We start from the raw sequence: 15835 nt of genomic DNA, 5'->3' as shown, positions 1-15835 counted from the left end.
CCAATCTAAACACATATGTATTGAAGTAAATATATGGGCATATAAATAAGCCCTCATGTGTTCATCTGGAAGAGTTAGAGCACTTGAAGAGAAAAGCCACAAATTGCTTGGACTCCTCTACATTCACCAGAAAATGAATCATCATCTTCAAGTATTTGGTATGGCTCTTTCGACTCATCCGCATAAGCTACTGTTAGATCCATGCCAAACAGATCCTGAAAAATTATATTACTAGACCTTTGTCGCTTGTTTGTCCAAAGGCCCCTGAAATTATTGATACGACCCTCAATGTAAGCAGGAGTCTCAGGAATGTCCTCCGTAACATGCAAGGAAATAGCCTGTCATATGGCCACGCTCGCGTTTTTTCTTTTCTTTTCCGGACTATGGCCACGCCCGCTAGTGGTGCTGAGTTTGTCCGTGGTGTTCTTTTTCTTTGTTTAGTTGTGTTGGTGGAGGTATTGTAAGTTTTTTTTTGACCTGGTTTTCTTAAAAAAAGCTAGAGAAATATTTATTTTTTCTTGTTATTTTTTTGAGAGGTTGTTTTTCTCGTTCTAATAAAACTTACTTCAAAATTTTTACCGTCCTTTTTTTTAAAAATACCGCCACACTCGCTCCTAAGGAGGTGACCCCGCAAGCCAAAAAAAAAAGTCGTGAAAGATAGGTTCAGTAAGCGACAGAGATTTGAAAAAGGAACAAAAAAAAAGAGTGCATACATTGTTGTTCGTAGCGATGGAAATACAAAACGTGCGCTGCCTCCAATCCAAAAAATAAAAAGTTTTCCTTTTTTGAAAACGTGCAAATCTTTTTTTGAACTGGGCCCCCAACCACGGCCCAGTGAACGCTGCGTCCCGATGGGCTGTTCTCAAGTTCACGGCTGGGCCCAACTAACCACACGGGTCGCCGGCGGCACTCGGCAAGTTTGCGCAGACGACGACGAGAGGGAGCGAGATGGAGGCGGCGCTGCGCGGGATCAGGGCGAAGCTGACGGAGCACCGGGAGAAGGTGGTCAGCGCCCTGCTGCTGGGCTCGTTCGTGGTGCTGGGGTGGCGGTCGTCGGAGCAGCAGCGCGAGATCGACGGCCTGTTGGCCGAGAAGCGCTCCCTCCGCGCTACCAACGCCTCCATGTCCGCCGCCATGTGGGCCTGGCGGGAGGAGCTCTTCTCCCTCGCCGCCACGCCCTCCTCCCCCATCTCCGTGTCCCGGCTCCGCCACATCTACGGTGAGGAGGAGCCCGCACCGCCCGCGTCCAAGCTGCCAGGTGGGTAACCCAGTGCTCGCTGCAGTGATGTGATTCACTGTATTTTTTTTCTTGTATTCCGGTAAAATTTCATGTTTGATTGCCATCGAAACGTATACTAGTTGCAATCCAGAACTTCATTGAGTTTGCAATCTCGTTCTTACGAATTGTCTAGTGAGATTTCACTGTTCTAAGTGTGGAGGTTATGCTCTTGCACTTGACTTGACAGGCCAAGGTTCTTTGCTGCACTAGTATGATGCCATTCTCCATACTGTACTGAATTTACAATTTCCTGCGTGAAGAGTGTAGGGACTTAACAACACATCATATAATGCCAAAATTCCAACCTGGAAATCAGTTTGTGGGTTGCACACTTGCTCTCTTGGAGCCATATTTGAGAGAATCGCTTATAGAGTTACAGTTTTGCCATTTGCATACCATTTTATCCATTTAAAATTCCCTGTCCAATTAGCATTTTGGGTTCCATGATTCTGTTGTAAAAAAATGCTTAGGCTTTGCTGTCACCCAGATTGAATGAGATTACATAAATAAAAAAACACGAAATGCACTTCAAGGGTTTCTTGTAGCTTCAATTCTGCAAATGTGCGGTTATGCTATTTTCCTTGTTCTTGTATTAGGCACCTTCAATCACATTGTACTAATAGTCTAATACTGGTACTTAACAATGACAATGTGCATAATGGATTTATTCTTTGTCAAAACTAAAATTATCATGCAGTCCATTTCTAATGTTAGATGTTCTGGTTTTCCATGTTCTCTGTTTTATTTGCTGAGAGAGAAGAAAAGTAGCAACTTAATATGCATTGGAGGTGTGGAGTATGCATATTTGTTCTTTTGTTAATAAGGTATTATGAATTCACAATCTGTCCATCAACCATGCCTTAAATCTGTATATTTTGGCATGGGTTTACCATAAGAGTTCCTTAACAAGTGTGCAGCGAGGGTGATTATGATTTTCCTTCTCAGTTCTTGAACTAGAAATCTTTGGGTCGCAACATCACATCTACATTTTCTTTCCAAAACAAAAGAATCACATCTACATTGCTTGCGGCAAGTAATTGCGAAAATGAGCAGGTCACTAATTTTGCATCTGAATTTTGAATGCATCGTGGCTATAATAAAACCGTTGGCCTTTTCAATATGCAGGATCAGATGCTGGGAAGGAATCGATCTCTATAGCCTGAACTCTTTCGCACCTTTCCAATCGAGCTTGCCGTGTACATGGCTGGCTTCCTGAAGGCTAGGATGCTTTGTTAGATAATCATGAGTAGTTCTGCACTGAATTGCAAATAAATTTTCTATGGACCTAACGTAAGAAACAGTGGTATCTCAGGTCTGGCTTTTCAAAGCTGTACTGTAGACTGACATAAAGGAACAGTCAGTTGTCAGTGTTGTATTTGGGTGCTACAAATATGAGCTTAAGGCTCTAGATAAAGCAAAGTCGAGTGTCAATTGACAAAGAAATAAACAACAAAACGTACACGATTTGAAATGAACGTGCCAGCGACCATGCAGGAAACGATGAAGCTGAAGGCATAACTGAGCTTTGATCTGTTCGTTTGAATTTATCAGCCCGACTCATCAGCCATGGTATAGTGTTTTTCTCTCAAAAAAAAAAAAAAGCATCAGCCGCAGAAACCGTCCACCGAACAGCCTTGTCTCCAAATGTTTGCATCGTTTTTTTAGAAAAAAAACTCATAACCGGTGAAAGTAGGCGCTCCATATCCTGAGAATTTTCAAGGAAATGCTAACTGTTTGAAGGCGACGTTTTGGATAGTTGAGACTTGAGAGCACATTGGATAGCAACATGCGCTCGGCCTGTGAAATACTTAGGGGTGGATGCAGACTTAGCCTGAAGGAGAGGCTTCATCTTCAACCTTCAGCCTCCAGCCCCTCCTATCTTCTACGCATTCAGCATCCAGCCCCTCCTATCTTCTACGCATTCAAAAATGAAGCAGGGCTCAGGGAGGGGCTTTAGGGCTTGCAGTGGGCAGGAGGGGCTCAGCCGCTCAGGCCCACCTGCTGGATCCATTCTCCTAACTAGATAGCACTAGTTTATTAGGCAATTGTACTTACTTTTGTATAAAGTATAGTCTTGCAGATGAAATAGAGTAGTGCTAGGAGTCAGTAGATCGAGGTAGCTGAAGAGCAACACAACACACTGTCCGCTCTTCCGTTTCACTGACAAAGGACTAAAAGAGCAAGAAGAGAGCATGGAGGAAGGGGCAGGGAGGAGAGGGATCCCTTCGCTGCTGAAATCACAGGTGCCGGCTGAAATCGAAGCCGCTTCTCTGCAGCAGGAGCACATCGCCTCTGATATTACCCAGGTGAGGCCATCTAGTCTCTCTGTCCTGGGCTCCTGGCATCGGTTTCCGACTTTTTTTTTCAGTTTATTTATTTTCTTGCTTGTTTGCATTTTTTTTGTGAAGATTTATTTCCATGTATTTTAGTGTTGGTTTGAACTGCCATATACATATGTATCAACCCCAGTTTCCCTGCAGCTTGTAGGATGGACGCCACTGATAGAACTGAAGAGAATAGCTGAGAAGGACAATGTCAACGCGCGGATTGTTGGCAAGCTGGAGTGCTACCAGCCCCTCTGCTCCGTCAAGGACCGCAGCGCTCTGAGGTATTATCTAGGGTTTGAACTCGTGTCATGTTGAAGCTACTCGCTGATGCAAACATTACTATCCAGTCTCTATCAGAAAGTAATCCATGTTATTTTATTGGTCCATTACCAATGGCCGGCACTGTGACTGTGATGTTCTTCACAGAATGATTGAAGATGCAGAGGAGAAAGGGCTGATCTCGCCTGGCATCACAACACTGGTTGAGCCGACGAGCGGCAATATGGGCATAGGTCTGGCGTACATTGCTTTGACCAGAGGTTACAGATTCGTTGCAGTCATGCCTGCAGAGTACTCACTTGACAAGCAGATCTTGCTGAGATACCTGGGAGCCAATTTGGTGTTAACGGGTAAGGATTGCAGCTATGGAGCACATACTGTCATCTTGAGCCTTGAGACCAATGTAAAAAATGGAGTAGTGCATTTGATGTCTGTTTAGTTTTCGCATTTGCAGGACTGGCTTATATTACGAATTCTAATCCAATGCTATGCTGTTTTCAGATCCTACGCTTGGCTTTCATGGACAACTTGACAAGGTGGAACAGCTCAAGAAAGAAATACCCAATGTGCATGTTCTTGACCAGTTTGCAAACGCAGCAAATCCTGAAGCACACTTTAAATGGACTGGTACCTATCTTTACAAAGGATCATCTAATCACATAAGAGTGATAAATGAACTTACCTATGAAACATTAGCAGCATTTTTTTATCCGGATCAGAAAATGTCATGTTGTATGATACATCACCTCTGTCCATTTGTACTTAGGACCTGAGATTTGGAAGGATACAGCAGGCAAAGTAGACATCTTTGTGGCCGGTTCAGGCACAGGAGGTACTGTTTCTGGTGTCGGCAAATACTTGAAGATGAAGAACCCAGCTGTGAAGGTCATTTGTGTTGAGCCTTCTGAGAGTCCAGTTATTTCAGGTAAACTGCTAGCCCTGCAATCATGTAAAGTTGTAAACATAAAATACCTCATCGAATGATAAAATGCTACAAGAAATAAAAAAGACAAAAAAAATCTAAATTGGCCACTTGCAATGATTTTGCTACACGAGTTAAATTGATTTGATAATAGCTTTGCTGATTTTGTTACAGGTGGCAAGCCTTCTAGGCATAAAATTCAGGGAGTTGGCCCAGGATTTGTGCCCAAGAACTTGGATACCTCAATCACTGATGAGATCATTACAGTAACTGCAGAAGATGCAATGGCAAACGCTAGGAGGTTGGCCAGGGAAGAGGGCCTGCTAGTTGGCATATCATCTGGAGCAAATCTGGCAGCTTGCCTGAAGGTTAGCACTATCCCGAACTCTTTAATTCTTCTGACTGGATGTAGCTCCATGCATTCTTTCGTATCTTTGCTCACCTTACCTTATATTTTAAATAATCAAATGTATTTTTAGGTGGCATCAAGACAAGAAAACAAAGGGAAGATGATTGTCACTGTGTTTCCTAGTGGTGGCGAGAGATACATGAACTCCGATCTCTTTGCCTCTATAAGAGAGGAATGCATCGCCATGACCTTCTGATCTCGACGCTTGTGCAGATCTGTAATGGTGATCTGTTATTGCTCGGCATGTAATAAACTTTAGTATCATTGATCCATCCAATCCAACAAGTTGCTGAGGCGGGCAGGGTTCAAGATTTGGGACCTGCTGGCAGAAGATTGCTACGCATGTGCATTCCATTAACAGGAAAGACATGTTCTTGGCTAGGGACCTTTACAGCCTTTTGAGGATTGATGTAGTTGGTCGTGTTTGTTTGCTTCCTAGTTTCCATATTTCTTGGCACGGAAATTTCAGCAAAGAATTGTACCAGAAATTATAAACTGTGATATGCAAATTTTCTATCTTGGATCTAAGTGTCATGTTTGAAAAAAAATAACCACTTGGCCTCTGAATAAATACATTAATTCACCTCAGTTTACTTCATTTATTTGCCGGATTGCAGTTTGCATCTTGTTTTGAGTTCTAGCAAAGCCAAGACGCACCTCCTTTAACAAAGTAGTCATAACCGATGGACAATTACCAGGCCCGTGTTCCAAATGTGGACTGACCATTTCATTTTTCTCGTGCTGCGAGGCTGCGACTCACTGTCGACGAGCAAAGGAGGAAAGCCCACTTCCGAGCCACCGTTGTACCTGTCGCAGTGTCTTTTCTCAACAAAAAAAAAACATGTCACAGTGTCACCTCAGCTTAGTGTTTAGCACCACCTCGCTAATCCACACTCCACAACACCAGTTTAAATATTCGTCCCGACCGCCCACTATCGCCGAGCTCAGTAGCGAGAGCTTGTAACCCAAGTGGGGGCATTAAGGTGGTGCGGATGCTTAGTGCTGGCTTCTGGGCTTGGGCCCGTGGTGTGCCTTTGCTGGCCTGCCCATCCCAAGTTGGTAGTGGTTGGCGGGGCCTTGGCGAAAGCTTGGGCCTCTCTAAACCTGAAGTGGCAGGAATGGCGTGAGGCTGGTTTCACAGAGCAGCGATCACTGCCCGCTACCAACGGTGGGAGGATAACAAGCCGCTGCATCATGAGCCCAATTCAGGCCTAGAGTCTCTCTATAGCAGACCGCCACTTTTTTTTTTTTTTAATCCAGTTAGCTCTATTTCTTCATATTTTGCGATCCGCAAAGTAGTCTTCAGTACCTGCCTGTTTTCCGCCAATGAGAAGAGCAGAATGGGAGTATCCCTTCTCTTCTGTAGTCAAGTGAAGGTGGTGTTGGGCAGGACGAAGTAGGCACACAATGACTGATGTCTCATTTAGTTTTCAGTTTGACCGATCTGTTTCGTGCACGTCATTTAGATCTTTGCTTCTTCAAATCTATCCAGACCGTGAGGCTAAACTAGTTGGACATAATAAGCTAGAACTCTGACGAGCTTCAGCTTTTCTAGTGTTTCTGAACCACATCTGTTCTTTAGGTGAATAATACCATAATTTGTCTAGTGTTTCTTTTGTTCAGTTACCAACGTAGCTCTTGACGTAGACACAAGTGAGCCATAACCATTTGTCCAAATAAGGTCATGGGTTAGAGTGGGGCTGCAGCTACAAGCCTACAACAAATATCTCCGAGCTGCAGGATACACTCGTCCCTGTCTGCCTACTCCCTCCTCCAGCTCCAGAGAAGCGAATCCAAGAAGGAGCAGGAGTGTCGAGCTGGAGCAGCAGCCATGGATGGCGAGGAGGGGTATTCCTTCTCTGCTGAAGCTATCTTCCTCCTCCATTGATGGCGGTGCTGGGGAACAAGAGCACATCGCTTCTGACATCACTCAGGTAAGATCTTCTATCCTCTCTTGTCATCCAATCTTTTTGGTTCTATGCTACTGGTGGAATAAGGTGAAATGAGAGATTGATTGTTCTTGTGCAACAATTTCCTCAACTCATAGGATGGACACCACTGATCGAACTGAAGCGAATCACCAGCAAGGCTGGGATTGATGCGCGGATCGTTGGCAAGAGGCTTACCAGCCGCTTTGCTCCATCAAGGATCGCTCTGCTTTGAGGTACCATCTTTTCCATTCAGAGACCTGTATTTGTTTATGCTAATCCAAATAATTTTTTTTCTCTCCCGAGAAAGGATGGCGAAAACTTTTTCATTGCGGTTGTATTATTATTAGGAGAAGAGAATAAGATTCAGCTAACATCTGTGTTGACACTTCCTTGTTCCTTCTGTTTTCTTCTGAAGAATTGACATAAGATGCACACCTGTGCTGACACTTACCTTCCATTTTTCTTCTGAAGAATGATAGAAGATGCAGAGGAGAGGGGATTGATTTCACCTGGAGTCACAACACTAGTCGAGCCGACGAGCGGTAACATGGGGTTAGGATTGGTTCTATTTGCTATTCAGAAAGGTTACAGGCTCATTGCAGTTATGCCAGCTAAATATTCGCTTGACAAGCAGATCTTGTTGAGATTCATGGGTGCTGAGCTGCACTTAACTGGTATGATTAGTTGAAGAAAGTTATGGCATCACCTTAATTGCTTTTTTCAGTCATATTCCCTTGATTAAGGAATTTTATGGGTGACCTTCTTCCTTTGGGTGTAACGTATGTGCAGATCCGGCCCTTGGTTTTCCGGGCATGTTTGACAAAGTTGAACAGCTCCGAAAACAACTGCCTAACGTACATGTTCTGAATCAAGTTACGAATAAAGCAAATTCTGAAGCGCACTTTAGATTGACCGGTATGGATATAATATGTGTTCAAATGGTGCTTATATCTCGGTAAACAGGAGTTATCTGCTATCATTTTACGGATATAAGAGGATTAGCTGCTGTGGAATAGTTTTTTTATGAGAAAGTATCATTTATGCATTTACTGTATTTATGAAAGTTTGTTTTTTGCTTCTACACATGCTAATAGGGGTGTAAATGGTACGGACATTTTTCTGACCGACCGTCATACTATGCTAGTGCAAATATCTGGTATGCTAGTGCAAATATCTCTGTACCAGAAATTCAGAACCTGAATCCTTCGTGCAACATGTTACTCTACAGGTCCCTGTTGCCATCATAGTATAGAAACCCACCAAAATCTACAAGAATTTTGTATTATACTAGAACAGTAACCGTTACTGGTCAGGATTTGTATTACTAAACAAATTCTGCTAGTACTGTTGTAGCTTAATACTATGTTGTTACTACATGGTGTCATGATACCTTGCCTACTGTTTACAAACACAGGACCTGAGATCTGGAAGGACACAGCAGGCAAGGTGGACATATTTGTGGCCGGTTCAGGCACAGGAGGCACTGTTTCTGGTGTCGGAAAGTATCTGAAGATGCAAAAGCCAGGCGTCAAGATCATCTGCGTTGAGCCTGCAGAAAGCCCAGTGATTTCAGGTAGTATTACACAAATGTAGAAACGGCAGTTAATTCAAAATAATATTTTGAAAGCCTTGACTCTTGAGCAGTGGCTTAACAAAATACAATATTTGCTATAAGAATCACAATCTCTAAAATTGTATATGCACATTAACACTAAATTTTATATAAATCCCCGTTGAGGAATACCATTTTTACATCCATCTGATATAACTCTAAATTATAATATGCCATTAACACCATTATGATTTTAAAAAAATCCTTACATAAGACTAGAGAGAAAATTCTCATTATAATCTTTTTATTCTCTTTGCGTAAAGCATATTGCCACAAGTCGTACTTTATATCTTTCTACATTTTCTTTGAAGTCACATTTTGTCTTGTAGACCCATTAACAGCCTACTGTTTTGGCTCCATTAGAAATTACTTCTAAGTCCCAAACATCGTTGGTACTCATCGAATTTATTTCAACTTTATAGCTTTTGCCATTTAAACGAGTAAATGCTTCTCATGGTTTCTTCAAATGAGATGGGATCACCCTCCATTTGAATTTTTTTACTAACATAGACTTCATAGTCATCAGAAAACTGATCTACTAATTCTTTGAGACCTTCTAGGGCCTCAGCTACTGACACTTTCATATGGGGCTGTTGTTGCTCTTCATTACCAAGAGACAATTGATTCTACATGCTCCTGTATTACAAGATCTTTGTTTACATTATTCATCTTCTTCGAATAGCCAACAACAGGTGTTATATTAGTCATACAACATCAACATGTATTGTGAAATTCGTTGTTTTGAATCACTGAAGTGGGCACGCAGTTCCGCTTCTATTCAAGTCTTAGGTCTCTATATACCTCTACATACCATGCTCCCCCAGATCTTCTCATCTTTTCTAAAGATAGTGTATCTTCAAATATCTTATTTTGGATTTAATCCGTTAAAATCTCATATGACGCTTTAGCACCACCTTAACATCTTTGAGACTGATCGCACTATTTTCCTGTCAGAACTTTAAAAAATCAGGAATTTAGCTATTTCTCTGCTTAGGGGTATCATTGTTGTAACCGTTGTACTCCTCCAACGGTCATATTAATCTTAATTAATCTTTATCTCACTCTTAATGAAGAGTGTCTTTCTTAATTGATCTTCATATTCCCCCCTCGAAATATGGCATGAACTTTACTGTCATAATTTCGATAATTATTCAGAAAGCCTATAAATGAGGAGACACTTATAACTTACTTCATTCACATGATGTCATGTAAATAAAGTTATTTCTTGATCCGTTTAGGAGTACACTTTCCTTAATTCACTTCAAGAACTCGACGCGGTCTTTCATTAGCAGTACTTTTGTAAGTCACGCTTGCATATTTTCTTATTCTTTGGTTAGTATTGACCATGATGATGCATTTCTATTGTGCCATGGTCAATACTAGGATAGCCTAAGAGCTGTCCAAACTTCTCTCGCTATGTGGGATACAAAAACATATGAGTCATCATAAAACTTCTCCTGCCATGCTGGATGAACTAGCATAATTACTATGCCAAAACTTCTCCCCATGCGGGATACATCTATACTAAAACTTAGTCATGACGACTAACACATTCACTTATACTTTATTTTTCAATTAAATCTTCCCGTTGGTTCTAATTTAATCAGAAAATGAGTAAACTAGCAAAAACTGTCATGAACTGGCTTGACTCAAGCCTTTTCATTCACATACCCTAGCATTGCAGCCCATTGGCATGCAACCGAGTGATCTCGTCGGTTAAATAAACAAGGTGCTTCTGTATCAATTCTACATCACCGTTGGGCAGAAAATAAAATTAATGCATAAAACTCAGAAATTAACTTGAAATCCATATAACTACTCTTCAAAATTAAATTCTCCTATCGGTTCGAATTTAATTGAAAGATAATCAACTTTATTACAGTGAAAACATGTTAATAAAATACATTCTATTAGTTCAGGAGCATTTCTAGGTCCTTATCTACTCTGAAAAATTGACCATGTTGGTGTGAAATTTATCAGAGATTTAAAACTTAAACTTGAACTCATTATAATATTGTCATCATCAACGTTGGTCAGAAAATAATAATACCATAATCTGACTTAAACAAAACGGACTACTCCTCTAATTTTAATTTTTTCGTTGGTTCCAATTTAATTAGAGGATAAACATGATCATAATTTATTAAATATAACTACTCTTCAAATCAAATTCTCCCGTTGGTTCGAATTTAATTAGAAGATAATAGACTTTAAACTTTGCAGCGGAAACATGAAAAACTATTTATCTACTTTTCAGAAGCATTTTACTGTGTACTTATCTACTCTCTAAACAATTTATCCCGTTGGTTCAAAATTGAATAGAGATGAAAAACTAATAAAAAATTCATCAAAATTCGCTTCTGAAAATAAATAAACTAATTCTGATCGGTACTGTGCATTTGGCTCGGCCTGGAGAAATAGTCCGCAACCCATTTTTGAAATCTTGCCTGGGCGCCCGGCCCAGCACGCCTAGGTGCCGGTCCGTGACCCCATTCGCGTGCGCTTGCCCGCGCTCCCCCACGCCCAGGCCGCAACCTAGGCCTAGGCCGGGAATCCCTACGCCCGCCTGGGCTGTAAGCCGGCCCGGTCATCGTCGCCCGTCCATCTCGATCGGACGGTCGTGCGCGTTGATCGGGAGAACAAAACCCCACCCCCTCCCGGCCTGCCTACCCAAACCCTAGAACCTCATTTCCTCCTCTCCCTTCTCTCTCGGGCCGCACAGGCGTCAGCGGCGGCGGCCATGGTGGCCGTCGCCGTCAGTGAGGAAGGCAGCCACCATAGCAAGTCTGGCTCCTCTTCCTCCTCTTGCTTTCTATTCCCTTTCCCCTTCTCTTCCTCAGCGCCGCAGTCAAAAACGACCACGACGCGACGGTAGCCCGTGGCGGCCGAAGAAAAGGAAGGTGGCGGCGCGGCTGCGGGGACCCTCATCGGCGCGCGCGCTCGCCCAAGGCTGAGAGCATCGCCGTCGAGCGGCTTTGTTGCTGCGCCCTTGACCCCAAAGCCCAAGGCGTAGGCCGCGTGGTGACTTGACCTCCCGGCCGGCGGCTTGGGTGGTTCTTCCTGCGCGACATCGGAGCAACGCCGACGATGGTGACAACGGCAGGTGAGCCCTAGGTAGGCCCCTGTCACGTCCGTCCATCATTCATCGAATTAGGGTTAGGGTTACTCCCGTTTCTGTTCGCTCCCCCAGCCGCTCAGGTGGCTTCCCGCGCGGCGTCGAGACGACGACCGGCGGTGATGGCAAGGTAAAATCCCACCGTCTCTAATCTAGGGTTAGGGTTAGAATTTTGGGAATTTGAAAACCTGTTCATCTCCTTCTAAATTTGTTCTTCTTTTCTACCCCAAGACTTAGATCTACACCCTAGCGTGGCTCTTGATACCATTGATGGACTGTGAGGTCAACTAGGAGTAGATCTTGTGGGTTTACTTTACTATTGCAAGTGTATAAGCCATGGGAAAACTGAGAAGACTTGGAGAGAGAGAAAAGGAGTAGAGGGCCATACCTTCGGGCTTGGCAGAGTAGACGCCATGGCAGTGGGTACGCAGTGCGGGCGGTGAAGTCCGGCATGGTGGTGGCCATGCAGAGGCGATGGTGAAGTCGGTGGCGGCTTCCCGTCGCTAGCAGCACACTCTCTTTAGATCGGGTTAGGGTTCCTCTGTAGGAGGGTTGCGGTGGCTCAGGTCAACCTCGTACCTCGTGTCCCGGCCCCAACTTCTCTTTTATGGTGCTGTGCGACGGGGGGCCACCAACCATGGAGTGGTTGGACGCCCCCGATCAGGGCGTTGATCCAAGGGCTCAATTGGCCATTGGGCCAATTGGTGGAGATCAAACTAACACCCAGGAGCCGACCAAGAGGAAGTGTGAGATCTCCGGAGCGGACAGGCCGATGCGGTCACGGAGAGCGAGGAGGCGGGGCCCGATCTTGTTTACACAGGAGCGAAGGATCAGTGGGTCTGCGGCGACGGCGGCGGCGATGTCGGCGCAGGAGAGCAGGGCGAGGACGGCGTCGGGATTGGAGGCGGGGGTAGCAAAGCTCCTCGAATGGTTTCCCGACTTCTCTGGATGCCTCCTCGAACGCTTGCTTGGACGCCTTGCGGGCTTGCGCTGGGCTGAGGCCACAAGTGGCCACGAGGTAGTCCTCGAGGGAGAAGGGGGCGGCCGCGGAGGCGGAGAGGAGGCATGCGCGGTGGTGGTGGATGGGAGAGAGCAGCGGGGACGCGGCGCGGAGCAGAGGGAGGAGGTGGTTTCGGAGGCACAGCATCGCAGCGGTGCAGCTGGCTCGGGCGGCGACGCGGTGAGTCGGCGCTGGGTGGGTGGAGGTACTACCCTGAAGTCTGAAGCCTTGGACGCTCGAGTGGGCTGGGCGGTGCCTACTGCCTAGTGGGCCAGTGGCAGCACGAGGGCCCTGTCCTTACGACGAATGGTGCGACGAAACTCAACGCACGTTTAGCCCGGCCCGTAGAGGAGAGCACGAGGTGCGTGGCCCGTGACAACTCAAAAGGGCCTAGAGGTGGGAACTGAAAGCGCATGTTTTTGTCCCACCTCAGAAGGGGAGAGACGGAGTGACAGGTGGAGGCGAGTATAGTAAGCGGGGGCGGGCGACCTGCAGAAACAATCTTTTGCGCTTGGGGCAATGGCGCAGCTTATGAGGTCATACCGAGCCGCGTCAACCGCTGGTTGAAAACTATTTCCAAACCTCCTTTTTGTCCTCTGGGCCACTGAGAATTTCTGGAAGGGCTCCTTCTCTTCGGAGAGGAGAAAGCCCTACAAATCAATTGTTAGTAGCAGCTAATTGAACAGAATCAGTTTACCAGGTGGCCTCTGGCTGAATGCCTGCATATCTACGTACAGCAGAGCCTAGTGTTCAAATTATCTTGCCTGCTGATTCAAAAGCCGGGCCGGCCTGATCAAACCCCAAACGTCAGACGCTTACCCTGACACGTGGTACTTTGGTTTTTTTTATTATACTAAAAAGAAAAACTATCGAACATTCAGTCTGTTCGCTTGTTGGTTTCAGCCAGGACTTATCAGTCAGTCAACAGTGTTTTCCTCTCACAACAAACCAGAATCAGCCGAACTTATCAGCCTAGAAACCAATCAGCGAATAGGCCGATTGATATAAGACGATGATGGGTTTAAAACCATAATTTATTTTATAATGAGTACGACATCTTATATTATAAGTGAATATGATAATATCCTATAAAATGTATCGGATTAGAGTATATTGTTTTAATAAAATCACAAATAAATCAAGGAGTTAATAGTGAAATTTTTAGTTGTTAGGAATTAGAGAATGGTGAAATTCAAAAACTCATAAAATTTCATTTATTATTTATTTTTAATGTTTAAAATGATTAGCACTCATGGAGGGGCAAAATTCCGGCGGACGGGATTTCTGCCTGGGCAGTATTGAACTATTGACCTCCGGACGGCCACGGCACCTACAAGCTCGCGCCACTCGGGGATCGCTCGCTCCCCGCCGCTTTCCCCTCCGCTTCTTGTGCCTGCAACCACGCAGCTCTCTGTCCCTCCGCTTTCCACACACATGTATAGTGTCCCAGTAGCTGCAGCAGGTGGCTGTGGAAGGTGAGCCACATCTCAACATGTACAACATCCAATCTATTTTTGAAACATCCAGATGAAATATTTTCACCATGAGTTTGAAGACAGATGAAACACTTAAAACATGCGTACAAAACACTTGTAAAAACACTTGAAAACACTAAAAAGCTATTGCAAAACATATGCAACATACAGATAAAAACACTTGCAACATATGTGTGAAACATATGCAACATCTAAATAAAAACACTTGCAACATACATATGAAAAAATGATCAAACATTTGAAACAGACGCTTGCAACATACGCGTATAACCATTGCAACATTCCGATATACTTTTGCAATATCCATATAGAACGAAACATCTAAAACATTTGAAACATACTTTTACAACATATAGGAGGAGTGGTCGGAACCGATTGATTCCGGCCGTTAGGGTGGGAGCCGCCGCCGAGCGGCGACACGCGAGCACCAGCAGCACTAGCACCGTGCTCGTGGGTACCCCATGGCTCGGCCGAGGACAACCTGAGGTTCCCCTGGCACGTGCACCCAACCACCATCGTAGGGCTTCGGCGGCGAGGTATCCCGACAGCGTTGGGTTAGGGAAGAGGCCAGGGAGGCACTGCCGAACTGAGTCAGGAGACGGTGTAGTCGGCTTGGGCTTTGCTGCTGCTAGTGGACGCGAGAGAGACTGAGAGATGGGGAGGGCGAGACAGAGTGAGGAGATTTTTTTTTGAGAGAGGCGAGCGAGGCGGAGTGGGAAGCCACGTCCCAACGGATGCGGGTGGACGGACGCTTGTGCCGAAGTATTTCCGTTTCGGCCGTCCGTTTCGGCCTTTATGAAACAAAACAAAATAAAGAACGCTTTGCACGAAATAAAGAATGTTTGAACGCGGGGTTCTTTTTTTATTGGGTTAGATCGGGTGACTATGGGCCGAGTTTGATTTTTAGTGGGTCGGGTCGGGTGACCATGTTCAAATCTATTTGAAATCAAATGTTGTTAATATTTTATATAAATCCAATCAAATTAAAAAAATAACTTAAACCAAGAACTATATTTTTGTGGAATGGAAGATGTACATCGAATATGGTACTAATCAGCAATGCAAGGCGATGGCATGGTTGATCATTTCATCTTCAGGCTGGGTTTAGTTTTCAAAAAGTTTCCCAAAAAATGCTACAGTAGTCATCATATCAAATCTTGCGATACGTGCATGGAGCATTAAATATAGATGAAAAAAAACTAATTGCACAGTTTTGGTTGAAAATTGCGAGACGAACGTTTTAAGTCTAATTAGTCCATAATTGAACATTAATTGTCAAATAAAACAAAAATACTACGGTAATCAAATTCTTAAATTTCGCGAACTAAACACAGCGCAAGGCTTTGTTTTAGCTGGATCCTTTCATCTCTTCTTCCGAGGTCTTCCTCCTTGGTTCCAGCGGAAGTCAGAACTCAGAAGTCGTCAGAACTTATCAAAAACATGTGGCTGCCAAATGGACATCCCT

General features: G+C 44.4%; 2 protein-coding genes and 2 pseudogenes across 2 annotated transcripts; all 4 read left to right on the top strand.

Annotated features, from left to right (window-relative positions):
• The first annotated feature begins 909 nt into the window (after positions 1 to 909).
• LOC136520426 (uncharacterized) lies at positions 910 to 2684 on the top strand. Its single transcript, XM_066513931.1, has 2 exons — positions 910 to 1258; positions 2405 to 2684. The coding sequence occupies exons 1-2, from the start codon at positions 949 to 951 to the stop codon at positions 2440 to 2442; spliced, it is 348 nt and encodes a 115-aa protein (XP_066370028.1). The 5' UTR covers positions 910 to 948; the 3' UTR covers positions 2443 to 2684.
• A 441-nt stretch (positions 2685 to 3125) lies between these two features.
• On the top strand, positions 3126 to 5756 carry LOC136520425 (cysteine synthase-like). The gene is made up of 7 exons (XM_066513930.1): positions 3126 to 3585; positions 3760 to 3887; positions 4033 to 4235; positions 4387 to 4512; positions 4652 to 4810; positions 4982 to 5175; positions 5287 to 5756. Exons 1-7 carry the CDS (start codon positions 3472 to 3474, stop codon positions 5410 to 5412), a joined length of 1050 nt encoding a protein of 349 aa, XP_066370027.1. The 5' UTR covers positions 3126 to 3471; the 3' UTR covers positions 5413 to 5756.
• Positions 5757 to 7051: 1295 nt separating this feature from the next.
• On the top strand, positions 7052 to 9172 carry LOC136523492 (cysteine synthase, chloroplastic/chromoplastic-like; annotated as a pseudogene).
• Positions 9173 to 13374: 4202 nt separating this feature from the next.
• On the top strand, positions 13375 to 13524 carry LOC136524905 (U4 spliceosomal RNA; annotated as a pseudogene).
• Positions 13525 to 15835: the final 2311 nt, after the last annotated feature.

This window comes from Miscanthus floridulus, chromosome 18 (assembly GCF_019320115.1).
Source record: "Miscanthus floridulus cultivar M001 chromosome 18, ASM1932011v1, whole genome shotgun sequence".
NCBI classification, from domain to species: Eukaryota; Viridiplantae; Streptophyta; class Magnoliopsida; order Poales; family Poaceae; genus Miscanthus; species Miscanthus floridulus.
The sequence above is the reverse complement of the archived record's forward strand: the minus strand, read 5'-3'. Positions and strand labels throughout refer to the sequence as shown.

Excerpts from the sequence above, each read along its gene's own strand:
- LOC136520426 (XM_066513931.1), top strand. The coding sequence starts at position 949 with ATGGAGGCGGCGCTGCGCGGGATCAGGGCGAAGCTGACGGAGCACCGG. Across the intron at positions 1,259-2,404 it reads GCCCGCGTCCAAGCTGCCAG|GATCAGATGCTGGGAAGGAA; the intron begins GTGGGTAACCCA and ends TTCAATATGCAG.
- LOC136520425 (XM_066513930.1), top strand. The coding sequence starts at position 3,472 with ATGGAGGAAGGGGCAGGGAGGAGAGGGATCCCTTCGCTGCTGAAATCA. Across the intron at positions 3,586-3,759 it reads TCGCCTCTGATATTACCCAG|CTTGTAGGATGGACGCCACT; the intron begins GTGAGGCCATCT and ends GTTTCCCTGCAG. Across the intron at positions 4,513-4,651 it reads AGCACACTTTAAATGGACTG|GACCTGAGATTTGGAAGGAT; the intron begins GTACCTATCTTT and ends ATTTGTACTTAG.